We start from the raw sequence: 15,914 nt of genomic DNA, 5'->3' as shown, positions 1-15,914 counted from the left end.
TAACATTCAACAAGAAGTGTCCATATTCTATGACGGGGTCAATGTAATGACAAGGCAACTCCTTGATTCTCAAGGACCACTTACAAAGAAAAATCCAGGCGAAGTCAAAGAATTACTTGAAGAATTTGCAAAGCATTCTCGTGAATACCACAATCCAAGGAGTGAAGGTGTAAAAGGAGTTGGTAGTGCACATTCTGAAGAGATGGCTGCTATGATGGCAATGCTGAATAATATGGACCGAAGGCTGACCCAAATGGACCAGTCAATTCATGCAATTAAAGTTGGTTGTGAACGATGTAATGGTCCACACTTGACTAAATAATGCAATTTGGATGAGTATGGGAACAAAACGGTTCAAGTTTGCTACTTGAGTGGGGATAAGTATGATGAGGACTGGAGAAAACCAAAGAAAGAGTGTCTGCCATATGATGAATACAAGAGTCAAAAGGAAGAGAAATAAGAGCAAACAGGCCGAGGCTTCTACCAAAAAGAGAAACCACCAGCCGAGAAGAAAATAGATTTGGAAAACATGTTGACCCGATTTATGGAAGCTTCCGAGAAAAGGCATGTTGATACCGATGCAGTGCTAAAGGAATACATGAAAATGATGAAAGAACAACAAACAATATTGATTGACCAGCAAGCTTGATTGTAACAGCCCGGAATTCCAGGTATTGTTATATTTATGATTTTGGGTGTTTTAAGAGGGGACTCGGCGAGTTGGAGCTCAGACTCGCCGAGTAGGATCGCAGATCTGGTCGCGGGTTCGCAACTGGACTCGACGAGTCCGGATATGGACTCGGCGAGTCTGCGCTGTTTAGCGAAAACCCTAACTGTTCAAGGATGGGACATATATAAGGGGCCTTATGGCCGTCATTGTTCACCCTAGTCCTGTGAGTGAAACCCTAATCCGATTGTGAGCACCTGGAGCAAGGAAGAAGACCATTATTGATCTTGGAAGTGTTATTTTGCAAGAAGAAGGAGACTTGGTTAAGGGAACAACAGGAGAAGCCACATTCTGAGGGTTGAGGACACAGAGCAACATTATTCAGGTAATAATTTCGAGTTAATCCCTCTATGTTGATGTGTATATGGATTTAGGGTTTATTGAACCCTTTTGTGGCTAGATTGAGTGTCTCCTTAGTCCCCCAAGCGATTGGAACCTTTTATTGGGACCTTTGGAAGTCCAGAATGTCCCATGCCTGAGCTTTTCGGGAATCAATGGAGGTTTTGGATTGGAATCCTTATGCCTTAGGTCAAAATGTAAATTATGAGTCATGGGGTGTATTATGAGCACCGAAATGAGGACTTTACATGATGAACCAGTCTAGGAAGGCCAGACCTATGAATTGTCGAAGCAGATCTGACCTTAGGAAGCAGTTTGAGCGGTTGCATGGCATGGACTCGCCGAGTCCGATGAACAGACTCGACGAGTAGCTTGAAGATTAACCGGGACTCGCCGAGTTGTTCTTCAGACTCGGCGAGTTGAGTCGGGGTGGCCCCGCGATTCTTCCAGGAGGAACTCGTCGGGTCAAGGGGGATACTCGACGTGTAGAAAGGGAATCTTAGAGAATTGGTGAGAACGTGTAGACTCGCCGAGTCCGGTCAAAGTTGACCGTTGACCGTTAACCAGAGTGGACCTGTGTTGACTTCTTAGGGATAGTCAACATTAGAGATATAAAGTGTTAACTAGGGACATTATGATGTTATAGGAGGATTAGAGCTCGGAGAATCGGGCACGAAGGATTCCCAGGTTGTGAGATATCGAGACACGTGAGGTGAGTCTTCTCACTATACTTTACCTTGAGTATGTAACCAGAGTTATGTGACAGAGTATTTGTATGCTATGTATGATATGAGTATGTAACTAGAGTTATGTGACAGAGTATTTGTATGCTATGTATGATATGAGTATGTAACCCGAGTTATGTGGCAGAGTATTTGTATGCTATGTGTTGTACTGCATTATTTCTATGTGATTTATGCTGTGCCTGTTTGCAGAGTTGGAACCGAAGGGTTCCTAGAGTTAGAACCTGAGGGTTCACAGAGTTGGGTGCACGGACCCATAGAGTTATTGCCTCGAGTGGCGTATATGTGTTACATGGGTGGTATTTTGGGGAACTCACTAAGCCTCGTGCTTACAGTGTTTTGTGTTATGTTGTTTTCAGGTTTCTTTCAGTATCACGGGACGGCACCGGCTTGATTGTACACACCAGGGAAAGAGTCATGTTTTGGAGGATCCTGGTTTTCTATGCAAGTGAAAATAAGGCTATGTTTTGTAATTTAATTATGAATGGGATTTTAAACAAGTGTTCTAAGATTAAAATGATTATTTAAATGAAAAATTTTGTCTTGAAATTTACGGTGTTACATTCATTAAGAAATCATCAAGCATCAATCCATAATCTTGAAGTCCAAATTGGTCAACTAACTACTTTGGTGAGCAACAAATTATCCTCACAATTTCCCGAAAAGAACACTCAATCCCATGTAATGATGATTGATACTGAAGAAGAGGCCATCTCTGAGTTCCTAGAAGCACTAGAAGTGGAGCCAAAGCGATCCGGAACAAAGCCAAAGAAGACGAAGCTCAAAAACGAAATTGTTGTTGAAACACCATACTCACGTCGTGAGCCCGCCATGCTCATGACGTGGGCTCGGTCTGAATAGAAAAATTCAGATTCTGTTACGACTTATCATCCCCTTTAGCGTTTCCTCCCCGAGCAGATCTTAGTCCACTGGAAAGAGAGCATTTGGAGTTTATTAAGCACATGAGGGGTATCCCGATTAATACTCCTTTTGTCGAGACATTATCCAAAATTCCCGAATATGAAATTTTTTTAAAAGACTTGTTAGACACTCGTCAACAACTAAAAAAGAATTCTAAGGTGATTCTAAGTGAGCAAAGCTCAAAAGCTATATTGGGAGAGATACCTAAGAAGATGGGGGGATCCTGGATGCCTCACTCTTCCATGTGAGTTTGGGAATAATATGAAGATTTATGCTTTAGCCGATTTTGGGGCTAGCATAAATTTGATGCCTTATTCGTTTTATCAGAAGTTGGATATTCATAAGTTGAAGGCTACAAAAATGACTATTCACATGGCAAATCGTTCAGTGACACAACCCCTTGGCATTGTGGAAGATATTCTCGTAAAAATTGGGAAATTCGTGTGACAACCCGAAATTTCTATTCTGTACAAACATAACAAGTCAATTGAAATCAGAACAGTTGCTGTTAATTTTCAGATTTTTTAGAATAAGTTTGAGTATTTCAGGATTTACACTTTAAGAGATATCAGGAGAGAGAATGCACTAGGGTTTAGTGTGCAACACTGTTATTCCAAAACTCCAAGAAATTAGAGTTTACTGCCAGAATAAAATATATACAACCAAAAACCCTAAATTTGGGTGTATATATATGACAATTAGTCATTATTTACACTTTTTTTTTTCGAATCTCAAGATCCAAATCCATTTCTCTCTCAAGTATTATCCAAAAGTTTTTCAAGATCTTCAATCTAGTAAGTATTCTAGCCTTCTTAAGTGATTATATGACTTAATCTAGTGTTTTAACACACTTCTAACCGTGAAATCATTCCAAAAGGTTGATTATTCAATTTTCACCAAGAACACCAAGAACACACACTAGTGTTCTTGGACTTTTAGCTCATTTCAAGTTCTATATAGTAAGTACTTCTATCCTAGAGTGTTATAAAGCTTGTTACATTCCCTTACATCAAGAAATCGTCCCAAGAACACCAAGAACAAGATGTTTACGGTCCAAGAAGTTCTTGGACCTTAAACCCCAAATAAAGGTGCCAAAGTGTGCCCTAGTCCTTCACAAGCCTTAGAAACATGTCTAAATTCTTTCCTTGATGAGCTAAGGACTTGAAAAACCCCAAAAGACCAGAAACCATATGAGTTTACAGTAGTAAACTCAAAGGAAAATGGTTTAGGAACCGTAAACTCCAAATAGGAGTGAAATGGTGCCCTAATTCCTTCCATAGACACATACTTCAAGTAGAAAAGCTTCTAGGGACTTTTAAGGCTTCAAATCATCAAATGGTCAAAAGAGGAGGAGTTGACGGCCGTAAACTCAAGGGTTTATGACCGTAAACTCATTTTTTGATGACCATAAAACCGTAAACTCCATGATAGAGTTTTCCTTGAACCCCAAGCACACTAGCCATGCCCTACAACACTTAGATGCAATCCTTGGGACTTATAACATTTATATAAGGTGTTTAGCATGTCCTAGGGTGTCTTAACTTTGTTTATTAGTTGTTTAGAGACTAATTGGATACATATATGTGATATTATATGACAAATAGGATCCTTGTGTGTGTTCAAGACTTTACTTGACACCTAGCAATCCTGTTTCATCAGTTCATCCATACCACTCACTACAGGTGAGTTCATACCCCTTAATTAACCTTTTAAATGTTTTTGAATGCTTTTATGGGGGGGGGGGAATACAAGTTGAACAATTCTAGTTATTATATAAATCACATGTGATTAATAACTACCAAACAAGTGGGTTCTTACTTTTCAAACTGTGTTACCAAACTGCTTTACTTCAAACTATTTTACAAACTATTTTACTTATCAAATACTTTTACTTCAACTCTTTCATACTTATATATTGTCAAATGCATGTTTATGTATGTATAGTTATATAAGCAATGTTTAAAAGACTTAGGAAGGCCAGCTCACGTTAATTCCTTTTCCTTGTTTGGATGTGGCTTTAGAGCATCGGTTATCCGTCCGAAGGTAGTTTAAATATTAGTTGTATATCATGTATACATACATATTCATAAAAGTTCCTTCAATCAGTTCTATAGCTTTGGGTAGCAAGGGTATACAAACATGATCAGACATTACTAGTAAGCTGCCATAGGGGTAGTTTAGAAAGATACTAAAACTATTAGTAGAAAAATGAGTCAGTTCATTCATGAGTTAATACTTGCTAGATAGAGAGAGAACACACAATACAACTAGTACACACAATACATTACTATACATGCTAGATAGAGAGAGCACACATTACAGCTAGCACACGCAGAACATTACAGTACATACAGGCTAGACAGAGAAAGAACACACAATACAGCTAGCACATTCATTTCATATACATTCATGCAGTTGTGTAAGCCATTAAAGGGGGCATGGCACTACCTGCCATGACTGTTTTTGTATCCGGAATCTCCTTAATTGGGGAGTGTATGAGTTTGCGTATAGATCTATACTAGATTGACTATCCTACACCTTGCTGCTCACTACAGTGGGACTTGCAAGTCTATGGGTGCCAAATGTCATTTCTTACAGCGTCTTACATCGTCGTTTTACTAGAGTCGGTAGTAGGATACAGGTCGATCACATGTTACTTTAAATATCAATTGGTTTAAGGTAGTTAGTACAACAGTAGTCACTTATTACAAATACTACGGGACTATGATTTTTCCCATTACATTCACTTCGTGAATATTCGCATGATGCACGGTAATGTAAAAACTATATTTTTGGTTAATGATAGTTAGAATTGGGAAAATACACACTCTTACAAGAGACACACACATATACTAGATGCCTTGGTAGAAGGCTACAATTAGTAGAAAACATAGGGTTTTCTAGGAGAGTTCAAACATTTTACAAAACACCTTACAAAACATCTTACAAATGCTTTCATACAAACATAGACACTAATATATTTATGATCTCACCAGCTTTAAGCTGATACTCGCTTTCAAAATAACTTGTATTCTCAGGTTACCAGTAGACAGGTACAGGTGCCAGGTTTTGAAATTATATTATTAATGCAATGGATGATGTTGTTGCTTGTTTACTACTATTCATTGTTGTGATATTGTACATGACGTCCTCCGCCCCAGAACGTTTCCGTCGTTCACGGTTTTGGGGTGTGACAATTCATTTTTCCAGTAGACTTTGTGGTTTTGGATATGAAAGAAGATCCCGATGTTCCGATTACTCTGGGTGCCCGTTGATATACGTGAATCCAAGCTCACCTTGAGAGTTGGAGATGAGAAGGAAATTTTTGGAATAGAAGATGGTTTCAAGAGGAGTGGTGTTCAAGAAGAGGTTTTCAATATTGATGAAGAAAATGAACTTGAAGAATTAAAGAAGCTCATGGAAGAAGAAATCAAGATAATTCATCAAGTCAAACGCTCTAAACCAAGAGCATCTGTCCCGTTTTTAGTTGAAGTCATTGCCTACACGAATCTAACTTCTTGGGTAAGTAAGGAAAGTGACGAAATATTGAGTGATGATGACAAAGACGAGGTAACTTCCAAGGAGACAAGTCCAATGGTGAAGGAAGAAAATATTCCTATGGAGTTGAAGAATAAAGAGAATTTGGAGAATAAAGGGACCAAAAGGAAACTTGACATAGATGAGACAAAGGCTAAAAAGGAAAATTCGAAAAAGGCATACATTCGACGTGTGCAAGAATACAAGAGGCGATGGAAGGAGCAGAAAATCCAACTGGTGATGGACTCATCCGAAAATTCCACGTAGGGAGGCACGGAGTCCGGCTCACGACTCCATAAAAAGAAGCGATTCTCGGGAGGCAACCCGAGTTTGGTTTGGATTTTTTTTAAGCTGTGTATTTTTTTAGTTTTTTTTTTGGAAAAATCGATCATATCATCTAAATCATTTTATGCATAATTAAACACTAAGTGTGGGGTCCCTAAAAAAATTAAGTGTTAAAAGATTAAGAAATATAATTAATGAAATGTAGGATTTAAAGGTCAACCAGAATTCACGAAGTGAATCCTCTAGTATTCACGACGTGAGTTAAGTAAAACTCGCGGACATCTGATTGTCGACCCAATATATGTTATAGTCCATTTATTATTACTAGAATGGCCCAAATTTTCAGCCCCAAAACGGAATCACGACGTGAGTGTGTGCAAATTCACGACGTGAATAATGAATAACACGGGACCATAGATTAAAGAAAGAATCCAATTGAGCTAATTCATTTCTTTATCCCCCCACGAAGTGAACGTGTTCCCTCTAGTCCCCCTTGTTCCGCTTGCGGCCGCCACTACCCAATATTCCACTTTTGCTCACGTAATCTTCCTCTTAAGGTATTAATTTTTTATTACTAGTGATTAATTTTGCTTTAATGTTAGAGTTTAGGGCTAGGGTTCAGTATTTGGTTAATTGTTTATACATGCCTTAAAATTCGTGTTTTAGCTCCTGCATGATGATTTATTGTGTTTATATTTTCCCTAGGGATAAACCCCATTGAAGTTGTTGGCCCGATTAAAGGACTGCCTTGACCGATTTTGACATCGTTAACGAATTCACGACTTGAATCCTTGGAATTCACGACGTGAATCCTGGGCGTGACCATTACAGTTTTCTGCTTAGTTTTAATCTATTGGGATGTTTTGTTTGTGGTTGTTTGATGTTTATTTTTGCAGCAATGGCTCCCAGAAGAGAAGTTCCGACAGGGGTGGCAAGTTTGCACCCGTTTTACGTTTTTCCGACCACCGTGCCACAAGATATTTCTCTTGCTCCTATAATTCCTTGGGCAAGACCAAGGGAGGTCAGAATCTTTGATCGGTTATCTCCATTTCTCACGAAGATATTTTTAGGAAATAGATTTTCGTTCAGGTGTAAGGGTTGGCTTAATTTATTTGGTATCCAAGAGAGGGTGTATAAAGAACTATGCTTGAAATTCTTTGCAACTATGGCATTCCATGAGAATGTCCAAGACCCTACGTTCCTGCAGGCCTTAGTTTTTAGACTCGGGGGTGAACATTGTGAATGCAATTTGGTTGAATTTTCTTGGAGAATGGGGTTATACACGTCCCAGGAAGCTATGACTCCAGAATTTGTTATGTTTTTTAGGGAGGCGGCTCGAGAATATGAAAATGGGGCGTCGGGGTTTGAGTTTTGGAACAATATTGCATCCGAAATATTCAATTCCGGAGTGTCACCCAAGAGCAGCATAAGCTCCCCCATTCACTGTTTGATACACCGATTCATCACTTTATCCATCAGTCATAGGCACCATGTGGATAATGTCACGAAGCAAGATTTGTTCTTTTTATGGTGCATCTTATAGTCGGGAGTGTGTTGTAACATTCCATATTTTCTGGCTCGCTTCTTGGCTCATTCTGCTGCAAGTCCCCGCCTTGGAAGCCCTATCTGTGGTGGCCACTTCATTACTAAATTGGCCCGTTCTTATGGCTTAATCGTTCCCGACATTACCCGCTCGTTAACTTGCATGGAGGGTAACAAGTTCACTATGGGATACTTGGAGACATTGAGGGTTGTTCGGAATTATGGGTCCCATTGGGGGCTTGTTCATACTGATGATGAGGGTGATGATGAAGAGCAGCCTGGTGCACAGTCTGAGCAACAACCACAACCAAGGCCTCAGAGGAGGAATGTGTGAGGATGAGGAGAGAGAGGGCGACCGGTGCATCAAAATGCACCCTTTGGAGAAGCACATTTTGGAGGAGATATGGAGGGTTATGTTGATTAGCTGTCTTTGAGTACTAATTGGATTGGTGGTACAACGGAGAATATGGTCCGACATTTCCAGATTGAGCAACCACCACATTTGGGTCACTACCCCATTTGCCCAACGTGGAGCTCATATCAACATTCGAGGGGTAATGGGGCTGGTACTAGTGGGACACACGAAGAAGAAGAAGATGATTGATGCTTTTCATGTTTATTATTTAGGTTTTATTTTTTTTAGTTTTTATTTTAATTTCATTTGGTTGGTTTTATTTGATCTTGAACTTGTTATGGTTTATAAGACTTATAAACTGTTATGTTACTTTAATTGTCTTTTGGTGGCTTTATTTTAGATTTGCTAATGAGTCTCAGAAAGGAAGGTCGAGAGCGTATGTGTCTAGCCAAGGGTTGTCTAGAGTCTAGAGTCTAGAGTCGCGAGTCGAGATCCATAATTGAAAATAAGTGTGGGGTGAGTCGAGAGAGAGAGGATGAATTTAGCTAAATGTCATAGAAATTCTGCAATTAGAAGTGTCTTTATCATTAGGATATTGGGGTGGAATCCCAAAATTATTAAGAAGAATGAGCAGTTTTAATTGTCCAGTTCTCACGTTGTGATTCTATATTCCTCACGTCGTGAGTTGGGTCACGAGGTATTTCAGAATACGCAGTTCAGCGAACTCAAGTCGTTGGACATATTACTCATGTCGTGAGTTTTTTGTTTTCACCACCATTTTATTTGGAGTTCTTATGACGATTATTATGGCTCGTTTCCTCTACTATTAATGTGGAGTATGATTTCCCACATTATTCTACACATTTTGAAGATTTGCATCCACCTTTCTTGAAGATTGAAGTTTCGATTCGTTGCTTGTTGGCTCATTTTCGTATTTAGCGAGTTCAAGTCCGAGTTCTTATTCAGAAGAGGTTCATATTCGAGATGCACATTTTATCCACACTTATGGAGTTTGATCACGCCACTATTTCAGGGGAGTTTGTTCCTCTTTCTCCCTTGTATTGCTTTTATTTATTTGATGCATACAATGAGGGCATTGTATTTAATAAGTGTGGAGTAGGGGGTCGAAAACGTAAATTGCTAGAAAATCAGTAAACTTAAAATTAGTAAATTTTAAAATTTTAGAAATAGGTTTGAAATAATAATCAAAATAAATAATAAAAATTCTAGTAGTTATGATAATTTAAACTTAAGTTGCTATTATTGTGTGGGATGACCCGATAAGACCTCAAATGTTTAGTTGAGCCAATATACGTTATAGTGTATTTGTGGCCTCCTTTATTCTAGTGAAATCATGAGACAGAAACATAACCTCACTTAGTTTGAGGAATGAAATATGTTTAGAAGCCTGTACTTGAAATGTATCCTTTATTCTATGTGATGTTGGTGATTAAGGTTTGAATTAAAAAATTAGATTTGCTTGAGGGCAAGCAAAGAAAAAGTGTGGGGTATTTTGATATTGCCATATTTATACATATTTTTAGGCAATATTTATTTACATTTTTACTAATAATTTGGTTATTTGCATAGAATAATGGTACTTATAAGCTAAAACTATATTTTGCAGCCAAATAGAAGCATTTTCAAAGATAGGTATTGAAATTGACAAAACATGGAACTTTGGAGGCTTGAAGGAAGGAAGAATGGAAAATTCAGCAAATCACGTAGTCACGACGTGAATAGTTCATGACTCACGACATGAGTGGAGAATTCTAGAAGATATGCACCAGATGGAAGAAGAGTCCTTGCCAAATACGCTTATCTCATATTCACGACATGAGACTTATTGGCTCACGACGTGAACGGGGAAAAATCAGAAATTATATATATCCTTGTCCATTACGATTTGAAAAACTTTTGGCTGATAGAAGGAAGATCCGACGACGATTTTCAGAGGAGAAGAAGTTTTGGAATAGGGTTTTAACACCAAGGAAGAAGAAGTTCATAATTTGATTCATAGTTTGGTATACTTTTATTATGTTCTTAATTTTGGATTTTGTTTGCTTAGTTGCTAGGATGTCCAGCTAAATCTAGCTACTTCTGTTAGCTAGATGAAGCTGGAACTCATGGAGTATTTATTTTCGGTTTGAATTACTAGTTGGTCAAGACTTGTGTTGGATTGATTTTACCTAGCATGTTTGTTTTAGTAGTTGATTGCTTTGATGTCTTATTCTGTGTAGTTGATAACCATCAAATTGCATGAATTAGAATACCTGGTAATTTAGTGAATATTAAATTATTGGAGCTAGGATTAAACCAATCTTAGTTAAGCAATTAATTATTAAATTAGGTTGTGCTAGAGAACGCAAATTATGACTGTAATTGTGTTTTATCAAACCAATCTTACATAGCTCCATTTTCATTTAATAATTGATTATGTGTTAACTATTGTGTGACCATACATAGATTTACATGAACTGATTAATGTTAGTAGATTTAGAACTAAATTGCTAATACTGTCTTAATTGGTAACCAACAGTAATTGTCATAGCCAATTCATAATCCATTGAGTGAAAGCAGATTCGAACTAACATAAGTGTTTGTTTATTGACTGAATTTGTGTTAATGAATTAAGTTCATCTAAACTTGTAAAATTAGATAAAACCCCTTTCTTTGTTAATAATTAGGTTAATTTAGTAGTAGCTAAATTAATTAGTCAACATTGTTCCCTGTGATCGACACCCGACTTACCCCAAGCTATACTATAGTCTGACTAGGTACACTGCCTAGGTATAATTATTTAGTTAAGGCAGTTAGGTTATAAATATAAAATTAGGTGTAACTATTTGTACACGTCAGTTAACTCCTTTAATTTGAACCAAAGATGTATTTGGGTACTGGTTCGACTTCGAGCTAAACCAAAACATGAGAAAAAGTCAACAAACTTCCGATTTCAATAACAGTTTCATTGAAAAATCTTATTAATGACGGAGCGAACTAGGGTTTCCTTAAACGCCCTGGCTGATGGAGGGAACGAACTAGCAAATACACCATCATAATGTGGGCTTGAAACCTCAAAATCATCGTCTAGGTGTAGGAGGTCAAGAGCGATGTGGGTGTTTTTCACCGCCAGTAGCAAGACCTCCCAGAGTTCCTGATCGCCGCCGCCTAGAACCTCGTTTTCGACTGCAATTCCATGGATATGGTTCCCGGGGACGAAGGGTTCGATGTTGTTTTTCACCCAATCCGTGGCTCGATCCTGGGTTTTGCTTATATCTCTCAAGAATTTGTTTCCTAGCCCGATAATGATCTCGATTCCCGATCCTTTGAACGCTTTGAGAACTTCATGATCGACATCGTAGATTCTTGTGCGAGAAAAGATATTGATCAGGGAGAGAGAAGAATGATGAAAATAAGGTAGAGGATAAAATGGCAGCCTTTCAAACTTTTGGGGTTTTCATTTCCCCCCAAGATGCGAAAGAAGAAAATGTGTGTTACATTAAATAAAATATAAAGTGACATCTCTACACGACACTCATTTTAACATAGGTGCCCTCTGTGTTTTTAATTTTTTTTTATTGGACACTAATTTTAGGGCAGGAAAACTGCGTGCCCTCTATTCTTATTTTTTTTTAAAACGAACGTTATTTTTAGGACACACAAAAAAATGTGTATCGTAAATCACTACGTGTCATTAAAGGCATTTTTTTAGTGTTTGGAATTAAATGATTGTTGGTTCTTGATTTCTTTCCAACTCCGTGAACATATCCATGTCTCTCATCGATGACATAAGTAAGATAATAAGACTCATTTACATGTTTGGCCTCCCCGACCTCTTCTTGCCTCTTTGTATACCCTACTTGAATCTTTTCCTAGATTAAAGAAAACAATAAACATACATTAATTAAAACCAATAACTAAATATAAACACTAAAATAATAATAATATACCTTAAAAACTACAATAATAATAATAATAATAATAATAATAATAATTATTATTATTATTATTATTATTATTATTATTATTATTATTATTGTTATTATTATTATAACAACAACAACATATTTAAAAACGTAATAACTTCGTTTATTACATAATCAATCTTCTTCTGCTTGCGGTGTACACCAACCCCATCCTTCCTTGAAACGCATCTGCCTCCATCCGTCAATATGTTGTGGGCTTTGTCCTTGGTCAACTTATAATAAGCCAAAAACAATTAATATAGTTATATAAGTGGTAATAAAAATTTTATATACGACAAATAAAATTTATTACCTCCATATGGCCTCTTTTAGCATATGACCTACAACCATGAGCATTTGGATGTGGAAGTTTGGCCCTACATTCTTTACATTTTATAGACTGGTTCATATAACCCTCATTCAAAAAAAGTTGATTAATCAATTCATTCCAAGTTGTGGCGTCCATTTTTCCAATGGATATTTTCTTGAAGCTTCGACATCGTCATATCCACCGACTTCTTCAAAATGACATTTCGCGACATTTTTAAGTTCTTTCTATGCTTTTTTTGTCGTTAGCATTTACAACTGTTCAAACTGATGGGTTATGTAACACCGTAAATTTCAAAACAATTTTTCGCATTTTATAAAAACATAATTCATTTAATATTCACAAAAACATCAATGTTTGAAACTCAATCCATGCCATATAAAAATCCCAAGATCTCATAACATAAAAATCCCGTGTGTGTGTACTGATCAAGCCGGCGCCTTCCCACGGTCATCACTAGTACCTGAAACAAATAACACCAAACACTGTAAGCACAAAGCTTAGTGAGTTTCCCAAAATACCACACATAACACATATTAGCCACTCGAGGCTATAACTTCGTGGGTCCGTGGACCCTACTCTGTGAACCCTCTGGTTCTATCTCTGTGAACCTTCCGGTTCCAACTCTATAAACATGCATAGCATAAATCACATAGAAATAATGCAGTACAACACATAACATACATATAGCATACATATACTCTGTCACATAACTCCGATTACCTACTCAAGGTAAAGTATAGTGAGAAGACTCACCTCGCGTATCTCGATAGCTTGCAAATCCCGGAAATCACTCGCGCTCGATCCCCCGAGCTATAATCCTCCTATAATACAATATATCTCTAATTGACACTTTCACAACTAAGATTGACTAACCCTATCAAGTCAACACTGGTCAACTCTGGTCAATGGTCAACGGTCAATTTTGACTGGACTCGACGAGTGCACTAGAGCGACTCGGCGAGTCTATACATGTTCACTGACTCCCTCGGATACTCTCTTGAAACGTCGAGTACTTCCCTAACTCGACGAGTTCCACCTGGCATGAATCGTGGGGCCACCACAACTCAACTCGCCAAGTCTTAAGAACAACTCGACGAGTTCCAGCTTGACTCAGCCCCCTATTGACTCTCCCTGACTCACTGGGTCATCCCCCAACCCGACGAGTCTACTCACTGAACAATTTACGTGAAACCCCGACCCTACTCGCCGAGTCTCAAGAACAACTCGGCGAGTTCATGCCATGCACAAACTCTATTGACCTTCTGAGGTCAGATCTGCTTCCCCAAACCATAGATCTGGCCTTCCCAAGCATGAATGTCACGTAAAGTTCGAAACTTGATGCTTGTATAACCCCCACAAGGCATCAAAAGGAGATTTGGTCCCAAAAATGACAACCTAGGTCCAATAACTCCATAATAACCCAAAAAGCTCCAAGGGTTAGGGTCTCTGGACCTCTTTGAGTCCAGATCCAAGGCACAAACTCGAAGAGGGACCATTTGCTTCACATAATCACTCTCCAAAGGGGTTAGAAAACCCTAACTCTGAAGATCAACCCTAAAACTGAAGGAGGTTCAAACTATTACCTCAAAATAAAGCCTCTGGACTCTGGATCTGCTGGAATCTCACCTCCTCCTTGCTCTTGCCACCTTCTTCTTGCTAAACAAGGAATACAAAGGCCTAAAAGTGACCTCCTCTCTCCCAAAACGATTTAGCTCTCTTAGGGTTCTCTCAAGGGACTGGTAGCCGCAATGTGAGGCTATAAGTGCCCTTAAATAGGCTCCAAACCTGGGGAATTAGGGTTTCATTAAACATCGTGGACTCGCCGAGTCCACTTTTGGACTCGCCGAGTCCAGACGCGAACCCGTGCCCATAGCCGCGATCATACTCGGCGGGTTTGAGCTCCAACTCGCCGAGTCTCCTCACAAATCACCAAAAATATAAGGATGAATAATACCCGGGAATCCGGGCTGTTAAAATTCTCCCCCACTAGAACTAGACTTCGCCCTCGAAGTCTCGCTCTGCAAATAACTCCGGATGCTGCTTACGCATCTCACGCTCCGGCTCCCAAGTCATCTCGGACCCCTTCCGATGCTGCCACTGAACCAAAACCAAGGGTACCTCCTTGTTCCTCAGAACCTTGATTTTCCGATCTCTGATTGCTACTGGTCTCTCAGCATAATTCAGGCCCGCATCCACCTGAATATCCTCTAATGGAACCACTGCCGACTCATCGGCTATACACTTCCGCAATTGCGACACGTGGAAAGTGTCGTGAATCTGCCCCAACTCTGTTGGCAATTCCAAACGATAGGCTACCCTGCCTACCCTTGCGACCACCCGGAATGGACCAATATATCGGGGCCCCAACTTTCCCCTCTTCCTGAATCGAATCACTCCTTTCCAAGGAGAGACCTTCAGGAGCACAAATTCGCCGACCTGAAACTCAAGCTCAGACCGGCGTCTGTCCGCATAACTCTTCTGACGACTCTGAGCTGTCAGTAACCTCTGTCTGACCTGCTGGATCTGCTCTGTCGTCTGAAGCACGATCTCTGTACTGCCCATCACACGCTGTCCGACCTCTCCCCAGCAAATGGGGGTTCGACACCTCCTCCTATACAACAGCTCAAAGGGCGGCATACCAATGCTCGAATGATGGCTGTTGTTGTAGGAAAACTCTGCCAAGGGAAAGTACGTATCCCAACTCCCCCCGAAATCCAACACACATGCCCGGAGCATGTCCTCAAGCGTCTGAATCGTCCACTCACTCTGTCCGTCTGTCTGGGGGTGATATGCGGTACTAAAATGCAGCCTAGTACCCAACTCCTCATGAAACTTATTCCAGAATCTGGAAGTGAAATGTACATCCCGGTCTCAGACAATCGAGGTCGGCACTCCATGCCAAGATACCACTTCCCTCACGTACATCTCTGCTAACTTCTCTGCGGAGGAGCTCTCACTAATAGCAAGGAAGTGGGCGCTCTTCGTCAACCTGTCCACAATCACCCAAATTGCATCGACTCCCCTAGCAGTCCTTGGCAATTTGGTGATAAAATCCATGGTGATCTGTTCCCACTTCCATTCGAGAACCTCCAACGGCTGCAACTTACCATGCGGTCTCTGGTGCTCGGCCTTAACCCTACGGCAGGTTAAGCACCTCTTAACAAACCAC

The 15,914-nt window shown here is 39.5% G+C and overlaps 1 protein-coding gene across 1 annotated transcript; it reads right to left on the bottom strand.

Annotated features, from left to right (window-relative positions):
* Positions 1-11,414: 11,414 nt before the first annotated feature.
* On the bottom strand, positions 11,415-12,880 carry LOC145095444 (glucan endo-1,3-beta-glucosidase 11-like). Its single transcript, XM_079033324.1, has 4 exons — positions 12,728-12,880; positions 12,546-12,647; positions 12,400-12,407; positions 11,415-11,814 (listed from the first exon to the last, which is right to left on the bottom strand). The coding sequence occupies exons 1-4, from the start codon at positions 12,878-12,880 to the stop codon at positions 11,415-11,417; spliced, it is 663 nt and encodes a 220-aa protein (XP_078889450.1).
* Positions 12,881-15,914: the final 3,034 nt, after the last annotated feature.

Source organism: Lactuca serriola, chromosome 3 (assembly GCF_051521515.1).
Source record: "Lactuca serriola cultivar US96UC23 chromosome 3, Lser_US96UC23_V15, whole genome shotgun sequence".
Classification (NCBI taxonomy): Eukaryota; Viridiplantae; Streptophyta; class Magnoliopsida; order Asterales; family Asteraceae; genus Lactuca; species Lactuca serriola.
Note: the sequence above shows the minus strand (reverse complement) of the source record. Positions and strands in the feature narration are given on the sequence as shown.